This window comes from Polyodon spathula, chromosome 27 (assembly GCF_017654505.1).
Source record: "Polyodon spathula isolate WHYD16114869_AA chromosome 27, ASM1765450v1, whole genome shotgun sequence".
NCBI classification, from domain to species: domain Eukaryota; kingdom Metazoa; phylum Chordata; class Actinopteri; order Acipenseriformes; family Polyodontidae; genus Polyodon; species Polyodon spathula.
In genome coordinates this window covers 7,134,284-7,145,694 of record NC_054560.1, presented here as the reverse complement: position 1 = coordinate 7,145,694, position 11,411 = coordinate 7,134,284, and the positions used below count along the sequence as shown (strand labels likewise).

Below are 11,411 nucleotides of genomic sequence, written 5' to 3'. Positions count from 1 at the left end.
AAGTGAGGACGCGTTAACTTTTATTTTTACAAACTTTTCTTAACACTTTTTTTCCCCCTTAACACTTCCTTTTATAAAAACAAAAATAAATCGTGTTGGTTTTTTTTCCCCCTGTCATGGCTTCTCTTTAAGTTATTCCAATAGCGAGTCTGTTTAAAATAAATTTAAAAATTGATTCAACTCGCAGCAGTGACAGGGTACAATAGAAGGCGTTGGCTTTGCAGTCAAGATCGGCAGATGAATTACGGTCATTTCTGAAGCGTCCTAACGCCAGCAGTGTATACGCCTCGTCCATTAGAAAAGCAGCACTGAGTTAGAAAACGGTTCACTAACGCGTTATATAGCATCAAGCCTAGGATAGATTAATACGTGTATTATTATTATCTGTGTTATTAATTAAGTTTTAGAGTTGACAAAACAGGACTTCCAAACTGCAGGTCTTAAGCCCTCATTCGTAACCCATTTTCAAAACCTTTTTAAGTTTGGTTAATGAACGTTACCAGCCCTGTCTTGCTTTTCACAGAATGTGTAAGACGATGGGTTTGTGTTGTCTGGGGAGTGGTAGAAACCCGAAAGTCTCTAAATGGAGTATAGGCTGCTTTTAACAGAACACCGCTTTAAAACTAGTGGCGTGAGTGTGGAAGTCCAGCCTGTGTAATCCAATGCATGATGCAGATCTCATGCTATGCGTTATCTCTGAGTCACAGGGAAGCAGGATGTCGTTTTGTTTCTTCAGCCCAGGTGACGTGTGTGAGTAAAGCACCTACAGCCATCTTAAAAGTACTAAGAGATTACAACCCTGAGGCAAATATACTCAACCCAGCCTGTGCAATATCCTGGCTGTTAGTCTCCTAAGAGCATCTCCTAGACAGCCCTGTTCTGCAGAATCATCAATCAGCATTCACGAAGTTAAGCTGGGAAGAGGCCAGTGGTGTATTCCAGTGCTGGAGTCATTCAGGGCACTGGTGTAGTTTGAACAGCACCAACTTTAAAATGAGATGAGATGATTGTGTGACTCATATATACATTATAGATCCCCACCAAAGAAAACAACCATGTAAGATTTACTCTAACAGAATGAGGATAACCACGTCTTCTTTTTGCCCATTCCATTGCAATACCTGGGGGTGTACATGAGATCGGTCATCTGTGTTGCATGATCTTGAAGCAGTAATCATCCATGTGGACTTCGTCTTTGAACTGGACTTCAAAGTTTCAGTAGAACCCCCTAGATGAGCATTTGAAACCTGATCAAAAGTGTTCCCAGATTTTAAAGGAAAGTAGACAACTTGGGAGTAAAAACACAACACATAGTTTCAGAACCCCTAGACCCGTCCTGAGTCACGCCCCACTCTCTGATCAGTCTGCAGCATCCGAGCGCAACTGTGTACAGCTCAGGCATTGAACATAAACCGGGCTCAAGCTTGCTACTGTAAGACCCCTTGAGTTTGTAGAACGCTGTTTGTTTTAAATACCCGCGGAGTTACCATTTTGGAAACTGAAAATAACCAAGGAATTTTAAAAGGCCGGCTTCATTCATTTTGTGTTGTGCACCGTGGGAATGTGTCTGGATTCCAGGTTTTAGTCAGGCTGGATCGGGGGTTGGTGGGAGGAGGGATGGAGGGCGGGGGGGGGGGGGACTATTCCATCCCTTATGAAATGGTGTAGGATGACCGGGAGGCTTGTGGCTGGTTGGGACGGCTACAGAGCTGAGAGATCCTTGCCTGTGAGCTGACCCAGGGGGCAGGGAGCCTGCAGCTACTTCCAGTTTCTCCCCAGGAGGCTAGTCGCTGGTCAGAAGGTTGTGAAGAATTCCAAAGTGGGGATTGAGTGAGGAGACAATGGCCAATTCACAGGATTAAAATGAAAACTGGATAAGATGGTCCAAAAAATTTAACGCCACAACAGTTTCAAACTCCGGGATGGACATAAGACTTGCATAACACCCATTCCAGGTTTTAGTACATGCTTGAGTAGCCATAGTGTATAGGTAACAAGCTCAGGTATGTCTTAACTCATCATAAAACCAGGAACGGACCAAACTGCTGAGCAATAAGTCTTATTTCCATCCCTGCAAACGAATGTTGATTTAACGTGGGAAATCTGCTCACAGAACTGGGCAAGCACAGCTAGTGATCCACTAAGACCCTTTCAGTCTGAACCTGGTATCCCATCAATCAACAATGTCTTTTATAAGTTACACATCAAAACCTTGGCTAACCCTTTACTGCACCAGTTTGTGTTTTAAGTTTTGCTGCACTTTTTAAAATCCCTTCAAGAAAAACCAAAGGCTCCATGGGATTTTAAAAAATCAAGTCATTGTATTTTCTTAGTCTTAACCCCATCCTCCCTTAGATCCTTCTTGACATGCGTTAGATTATTTCTCAATAATATAATGGGAATTGTGGATCCAGGCAAGCTAGGTTACCTGCAAACCCTGAAAATTGACAGTTACTTTTGGGTGAATAATGTGTGTCCAGGTTCAGCTTCATTGCGGTCTCTTTAAAGGAAATAGCCATTCACAGTGCACTATCCTGTTCCTGTTTTGCTGTGGTTTTGAGGTTTGTAGTTTGGCTTTACTTAGACCAGAAGGATGAGTTGAGGGGACAGGTCTGCTAAACACTTTGCACTTTTATTTTCCTCAAAGGGCTGAAAAACTTTCACGGTTTTGTTTGCAAAACAAAATGCAGAGGTTGGCTGCCACGTTTGTGCGCCTTGCCTTTCCTCCCCAGGTTCCCAGTTCAAAGCCAAACAGATGGTTTCTTTTAGATTTTTGTGCAATTTGCTCTTCCATCTTCATGTGATTTTTACAGCAAACATTCTCTGGCCATATAAGGAGTGTGGCTTTGTGTGCTGGAGAGCGCTTTGTGGAAGAGGTGGAGCGAGAGAGAGACATGGAAAGAGTTCTCATCCTGAACGCCCCTATCTAGGAGGGAGGCAGGAAGGAGGATGTTGGTTGTGAACGTGGGCTGTTATCCTGTCAACTTTTTATAAACTTTATTTTTGCTTGGTTTAAGGAGAGCCACCATATGAGTCAAACTAAACCATTAAAAAAAAAACCCAAAACATGGAGCCTTTCAAGACTGGTCAGTTTTTCTAGAGACTTACTGATACCCTAGAATTCTTCTGAACTTCCTGTAGTGTTTTAACAACCTTGCTAGTTTATTTTAGTTTGGGGTGGGTTTCAGTTCTCTTTGCATAGATAAGGTGCAGACAGACACAGCACTACGGCCTCAAACCTGCTCTCTGTACACACAGGGCAGATAACCGGTCTCTCTCTAATCCCTGTGCTAATGTCCAAGAACAAAGGCTGTAGATACAATCGGGCTCCCCTGCTGTTATCTGTGAAGTGGTTTAAGTAGGAAACATCCAGCTCTATCAAGAACTGAACCGAGCAAACTGCTTTAACAGGGTGTTGCTTTGTATTACTGCCTCCTTCCCCCATTGCAATTGCAGGACCTAAACCAGATCTATAAGGGTATTTAATCTGTCACTATTGTGACCGTTTGGAGTAATTCAGAGCATGAGCAATGTGTTGCATATTAAAGGATGAAGGAACATCATTTTGATTTACATTATTACAGCTGTACCATGTTCTCCTGGTGAGATACAGGACTCCCTTTGTATAGCAGTGCGAGCTGCTCAGGGTTTTACTGGGAGCACGATACTATATACCTGATCTTGTAATTGCGGGTCAAACTCGCAGTAAAACCTGGACTGGCCCTGGCTGCTGTGCAATGGGAGTGCAGCTGGCTTCACAGGGTTCATTTTAATGCACTGATGAGAGTGATTTGCACCGATGCTGTAGCTGTCATCACTGTGAAGGATGAAGTCAATACGGTGTCTCTCGCAGCAGCTCTCCTTCATTTCCACCCCTATCCTCAACCAGAAACTGGGAAGATGAAACCAGCGTTTTACACTGTGGTTGCCTTTTAAAAACGCTGAAACTGAGTAAATGCATTGAGTTGTTAGTCTCAATGCCTGGCCAGTTTGTCATGCTTACACAGCACTGAGCTACTTAAACCAACACGGTTCCCATAAGGTGTTTGAATTGGTCACAATCACAGATGAAATGCTTCAAAGACTTTCCCTGCAATCATTCCTGCAAATGCTGATGCCTGGCTGGAACGGTCAAGAATATAAATACAGCCAAGCCTAACTGTTATTGCATAACATTGTGCTTTTAAATATGTGCAGGGCAGTGTAAACACACACACCCTTTACCAAGGTGTCCCATTACACTCTCCTGTAAAATGGAACACTTGCAACCTCAAAGATTCCTTTTAACTTACCCAGCTCTAAGCAGTAGTGTGCAATGTGTGATGCCCTGCTCTTAGGAATCCTGCCCCATGCATGCAATCTCTAGAGTGGCTTGTGCACTTATTTTGCACAGTGGTTAAGATACTGGCTTGGGTTTGGTTGTCGGTTGATGCCAACAAGAAAAAAATGCCATGATATGCGTTCAGACGGGAACAGAAATTGAACGCAGGCACGGAATGGGCCTGGTCCTAATGACATGTTGTAGTGCATGAGGGAATGGATAAAGCATGCTGTACAAATCTCCTAATTGCAGGTTCCCTGCGCTCTGCTCGGTGGAGCTTGTGTGCCAGATCCTCACATATTAGTGTTGAATTTGCAGAGTGGTACTTTCTCTCTCCACTCTCCACGTTGGAATTTAAGACCAGCTTGACAGATGTGCCTAAAACGCAGCCCTTCCTGCTTAAGCAGTTTTGATGCTCAGGCGATAAAAGTCTCTTTACTGTCCTGTGTGCTGATAAAGACCTTGCTTGATCCATGTTACCTAATTTACACTGCCAGTATACATGTTTTGAAGTAGCCATAAACCAAGCACAGCATTGTTATATTGGTTACTGTGATTTCCTTTGGATGACTTGCAAACCTTAACCTGCTTTCAGTAGAATACCAGTTTCTATCACATTCTCCCAGATGTCTTTATGATTTCTGTATCATATATATAGGGATAGAAATCACCCATTCCAGGTTATAATACAATCTTGATTAGAGATAGTGTGTATCTGACAAGCTCAGGTGTGTCTTATTAAACTCCTAGTAAAACCAGGAAGGGATCAAACTGCTATGCAATGGGAGTCTCATTTCCATCCCTGTCATACATTCATATATGTCTAGGCAGTTGATGCAGTCCAGGTTGATTACATAAGTGCTGGAAAAAGCTCCAATACAAAAAGTCGGCAGGTTGTGCGTGCAGGGTGTAAGCTGATCGAATGAAACTTTTCTCCCAAGCTGTACTGTGTGTGATTGTGACGGCGTGTTTGTGTGTGCGCTTTGGCTTTGCCCTGAGCCCTGGTCTTCCGTGTCTCTGCAGGCTGAGGGAGATGTAGCCGGACTGAACCGTCGCATCCAGCTGGTGGAGGAGGAGCTGGACCGAGCCCAGGAGCGCCTGGCCACTGCCCTGCAGAAACTGGAGGAGGCGGAGAAGTCAGCGGACGAGAGCGAGCGGTCAGTACCGGGGGGTCCACATTAGGAGCTAGAGCAGGGGTGGCCAGCCCTGGTCCTGGAGAGCCACAATCCTGCACATTTTCTGGTTAGCTTTAAATCATCAATGGCCTGGGAGTTGCTGGTTTAGTTCAGTAAAATGAGAACTCGGGTGGAACAAAAACCAGGAGAACCAGCCGCTCTCCAAGAACAGAGTTAGTCACCCCCTGAGCCTCAAAGCTAAAACAAAAGGATAATCTCTCTAGTAAAGTTACCAAACCAGAAACATGAGACTCGGACATTATGGTCTGCTAGCCTTACCTTGTTTCTTTGGCCTTGCAGGTGTTGCAGTGCAAGTTTAATACTGAAATACAATGTCGTTTACAGCAAGTGATACTACTAAAATACAATAGGAACTAGGATGCAGCACGTTATATCTGCAATGATATAGTAGTGCAGGCATAGTGAAAACACACAGTCGTCTTCTTTCTCCCCGTCTCCAGAGGGATGAAGGTGATTGAGAACAGAGCCATGAAGGACGAGGAGAAGATGGAGATGCAGGAGATGCAGCTGAAGGAAGCCAAGCACATCGCTGAGGAGGCTGACCGCAAATACGAGGAGGTCAGCTGAGCCCTTCCAATACAGGCACCTCTACAGCTCCCCACCGCTTTCACAATTCCATTGTTCGGTTCATCCCAGTGGGAGGAGTTTTTAAACCGGTCAGATCATGAAATCGAGGGAGCACTGCATTTATTGTTTCCGAAAATTCATAACACAGAACATTACGAAGTTAAAACACTTTCCCAGTTGCAAGATCTTGGCCTGCAGAGTTTAATTACATTTAATTATATTATTAATTAATTTCTCATCCTATTAAAAATGTAAACATTTTTTTTTAATGATATCATCTACCTAATGTATGGATTCTGTAGAACCCAGAAAAAAACAAACAAAAAAAAAAAAACTGACATTTTAAGTGTTCCAGAACCCTCTGCTCGAGTCCATGGATTAAACCTGCATGCTGTTGCAGAGATTCATGCAAAATGTTTTAAATCTTTACGAAAACCCTTGTGTGTTCTTCCAGGTTGCACGGAAACTGGTTATTCTGGAGGGTGAGCTGGAGCGAGCCGAGGAGAGAGCAGAGATCTCAGAACTGTAAGCTCATTTCATTTCTTCTGATCTTCATTAATGGATTCAAGGCTTGGTAGACTTGGAGCCCAGAGTTCTCTAACAGGCATGGCAAAGCTGTCTGATTTACCTGGATGAGAATTAAACTGACCTGCCAAGCTGCAACGACGGCTGGTCGCAACTGAAGTGCACGTGGATACAGTGACGACGATTTCTAAAAAAAGTTCTACCAGTGTTTGCGCAGAGTAGAGCTGCCTTTCAGCGTGGAGCTCAAGGAAGTCATAGCTCTGGACAAAAATTTTGCTTCACCTAGAATTTTAGGATGAAACATTTTAATAAAAAAAATAAAATAAAACATGAACGTAATTTTAGATCTTTGTGTAAACTACTATCGCAAAAGTCTACCAGAAGCCATAATACTAGGGCAGTAGTATTAGAACATTTTTCAATATGACAGTTTTTCGTTAAGTTTATGGGAAAACTAGAAAGCGGTACGTGATTCAATATGTTAACGTGACATTATTCAGCAGGTTTAATTTGGCTTGATGAAGAAAAATGAGTTGATTCTATAGGGTGATGCAAAACTTTTAGCCATAGCTGTACACTTGGTTTTCCCGTTCCTGGTTTTGTTTGATCAGACTCGCAGTGTGGGCTCAAGGCTCAAGGTGCCCACACTGCAGTTGTGCCATCTTCTCAGTTCTAACCCCTCGTGCTCAGTATGAATGACCTGACAGGTCCAGACACCTGTTTTGAATTGAAACAGTAGAGCATACCTGCATGTCTCAGCACAGCATGGGGCGCTCCACTGCACAGCTTACACTTTGAGTCTGTGCCAGCTGTGCTGATCCGGTGCAGATTGAATATCTGATGGCTGCATGAAGCTCCTAATGAAAGGCAACAGAAATGCACAGTTCTCTCCCAGCTCGCTTCTGCAAGTAAAATAAGCTTAGATCACTTTAACTTTATTTGGTTTATTATTGTATGTTGTTTATTATTGGCACTGTAAGTGTCTAAGGCTCACTGTGCAGCGATCAGCTTCTTTATTGTCTCTTTTTATCTCTGTGCTGTTGTTTCAGATTTAGACTGCGAACCTTGATTAGTCTTTCTTTTTCCGTGATGGTTCCCATCCTGGGCAGGTTTTATCTGTGAAACCAGCCTGTGGATGCACTCGCAGTCTCAAGATTAGATTTTCCAAGGCTGATATTTTCAGCTAACACGAGGGCTGCACAGCGCATGGCCTTTCCCAGGATTCCGTCCAAGACTTTGTAACTCTTCCTGTCTCCTGTTTGTCGCAGGAAGTGCAGTGAATTGGAAGAAGAATTGAAAAACGTCACCAATAACCTGAAGTCTCTGGAAGCCCAGTCTGAGAAGGTGAGAATCCTGGGTGTCGCTTACAAGCAGCACGAAGGAGAATATTCTCACTGCTAACAATGGAGGGCAGTGCTTCAGTCCTACAGCAATTGTTCAGTGTGGAATGGGAACTGTGGGGTGGGACAATCAATCCATTTTCAGTTACTGTTGTTATTCGTAGTAGTTGCACTTCACATTGGGTAGAAAACTCTTATTTCTCTTTTCCAGTTCCGAACATTGCAGTGTTCTGCAAGATCGATACAGTATAAACTTGAAATGCTATGTTAAAGTCATGCTTTTTTTTTTTTTTTTTTTTTTTTTTTTTTTTACCTCTTTGCAGTACTCTGAAAAGGAGGACAAATATGAAGAGGAAATGAAGGTTCTCAGCGACAAGCTGAAAGAGGTGTGGTCTCCCTTCAAGCGACGCTGTGCCGCTCTCTGTAAGGCTTCTCTGTGAAGTGGCTCTACACATGCTGTGCCACACTAACTCCTACTCTCCCTACAGGCTGAAACCCGGGCTGAGTTTGCTGAAAGGACAGTCGCCAAATTGGAAAAGACTATCGATGATCTGGAAGGTAGGAAACCCATAATTCTCTCTTGTGCACTGTGTGAGTTTGGCTGTTGGGTGCGCTGTGCTGTGTGCTCTCTGCTGTGGTGATGCTGATCAGCACTGACAGTAGGTGGCGCTCAATGTTTCCGTTTCTAAAGCAATTCAGGGATTGAAGTCAGACTCCAGCTGCAGAGCAGTTTGATCCATTGCTGGTTTCACTACCACTTTAATAAGACGCACATGAGCTTGTTAACCATACGCTGTGGCTAATCACGCTCATAGTAAAACCTGGAATGGGTGAAACCGCTATGCAATGGGAGTTATTTCCATTCCTGCAATTTCAGATCCAGTATGGTGATCCTGTTCAAAAAAAATATTTAAAACCATGACTGATAAATGAAGGTTGTAAAAAAAGCGTGGTTGTCATTTCCACACCTGTACCAGCAGGTGTCACCCTAGCACCAGTGACTTAGCACAGCCTCCAGTAATCTGTAAGAAAATGATTCCTCTTTCCTATGAAAATACGTCTGACATCTCTGGACAGGTTAGCATTTGAATTGCCTGTATTTATTTACATGGTGTTTTTGAGAGGCAGATTGCTTTAGTCAGTGTTCATACTGCAGCTTGGTACGCCAGTTAATTTTAAATGGTATTCGCCACATAATAATAAGGCAAGCTTGTAGCTTTATTGTTACAGCAGGTAAAATTAAGCTCCACCTGTGGCTGCATTTCGAAGCTGCTAGGAAAGGATTGTATCACTGTGGCTTTTTCTCCAGGTGGTCAGGGGAGCAGCCTGTGGTCTGTGCCTCCAGGCAGCCAGATACATTAAACATTTATTAAACATGCTATATTAATTGATCGACTTTGAGAATGCATTACAGGTGATGGATGCTGAACGATATCCTAACGATTAGATATAATGCAGCCTTGCTATTGGCTGCAAGCCCAAATGCTTTTGATTGGCTCAAGCTGCAAAACCCAGGAGAATCTGCTCTTAATTCGTCCAGGGGTTGAATGGAAATCTAAATCACCCATTTTTAAACTTATTTCTATAGCAGGTGCTGCCACCGCTGGCCAAATATAATAAATGCAGTCTCTGTGACTTGAGTGGCATCATGCTTTAGAGGGTTAACCCTTTCAGGGACACAAGGAACTGAGCGCTGGTTCAAATGGTTTCATACAATACATTTCAAAGCGACCTTTTTAAAGGGTTACGTCCCTACTAGAGATTGAAGAGAATCTTATTCAGCTATATTTTTGGTGGTGTTCAGTTCTCTGGTGTTTCTAACCCTGTTTTTTCCTTTCTCTTTTTATATGCTGTCCTGTCTGCTCCATGTGATTCTCCTTTGTTTCCATGCTATTCCTTGTTCTTTGGACCTGCTCTGCCCTTCCTCTACCCTCTGCACTTTGACCTCTAGACGAACTGTACACTCAGAAACTGAAATACAAGGCGATCAGCGAGGAGCTGGACCTCGCCCTCAACGACATGACCTCCCTGTGAACGACCTTTCAGCCTTGCCCCCGCAGCAGCGCCAGCCTTTCTGATCTCCACTTTGTCTAAAACGTTCGCTCTTCGATCTCTCTGTAAAAACTGAAGTCTAATAAAGTTCTTCCTGTTCTAGAAACTTTCTCTTTTTTTTTTCTTTCTTCTTGCTTTGCTTGCACAGTGCAGTGGTGACACAAGAGACATGGACAGTGACTCCTAGTCAAAGCATTATTCTCATTTGAGAATGAAGCTTCTGGCTGCCTAATGGGCAGTGTTGTGCGACACACTGCCATTACAGATTCGCACCATGTTTCAAATGAACAGTGTTTACCATTTATTAGTGCCAAGTACCCACATTACATTCTGCATTGAACTTTATTATGTAGATTCAGTATGTGCCTGTAGTGTTAATAGAGGTAGGCACCTGAATCCCTGGAAAGAGCACCCCGACTGACTCACTGATGATCCTGGAGGCATTCTGGGCTTCTCTGTCTGTGTCGCTTCCATGTCCGGTATTTTTACCATATGGGCTTGGGACATACGAGACCACAGTCTGTTTCTGTTATACTAATTATCAATAGAATTGAGTCCTTTAGCTGTTACTCCATTAAAGTGGAAATTTGTTTAACATATTCCATTCCATGCATTTCTGCACAGGCTTTATCTTTTCAATCATCTTACTCTCCTGTGATTCCAAGTACACGTGTATCCTACCTGAGAATTTGTGTAATCTTTATCAGAATCGCCAGCTGAGGAGCAACTTTGGTTCTGCTAATGAATGAAAGTTAATCACATTCCCTTTTACTTTTTTTTAACAGAAAAACTGTCAAGTGCCAAAGAGGAGAACTTGGGAATGCATCAAGTTCTGGATCAAACTCTGCAAGAACTCAACAGCTTATAAACCCCAAAATAAAATGAAACGGCCGCAAAACCAATCAGAAACGGGAAGAAAAACAAGCAAGCGACATTCCATGGATTTTCAGTTTCATTCCGTGTTTCAGGCTGAAATCTCAAATTTACAGAAAAGAAATGCATAAGCAAGTGAACTTATGCTATGCCTTTACCTGCAGTGTAAAAAACACAGCGCTCGCTCTCTCTCTCTCTCTCTCTCTCTCTCTCTCTCTCAGCACTCAGATCCCCCTCATTGATGTTTACAGGTGCCCCCCCCCGTAGATCATGTGTTTCCAATCTGTAGATTACGGGGACCTGCATTAACAGTGTTTTTACCTTGAAGCACCAGTGTCTCAGACAGGTGGAGTATACAGAAATGTACATAGTAATTGCTACTATTGTGTTTTCTCAAAGATAGCGCATCGTTCAAGCAATACGGACCAACTCTGAACCAAAGCTCCCTATATCAGTATATTGTTGAACCCAGGAATAATTTCTCATTTTTTATAATTATTATTTTTTTGTATGTTTTTTATCAGTGTGAGGGAAATG

The 11,411-nt window shown here is 43.1% G+C and overlaps 1 protein-coding gene across 1 annotated transcript; it reads left to right on the top strand.

The window, feature by feature from the left end:
- Positions 1-5,239: 5,239 nt before the first annotated feature.
- LOC121301189 (tropomyosin alpha-1 chain-like) lies at positions 5,240-10,777 on the top strand (the record flags this gene model as incomplete). Its single annotated transcript, XM_041230330.1, has 7 exons — positions 5,240-5,478; positions 5,958-6,075; positions 6,539-6,609; positions 7,878-7,953; positions 8,273-8,335; positions 8,438-8,507; positions 9,901-10,777. Coding segments are annotated over 7 exons (720 nt in total), but the record flags the coding sequence as incomplete, so codon positions are not given.
- Positions 10,778-11,411: the final 634 nt, after the last annotated feature.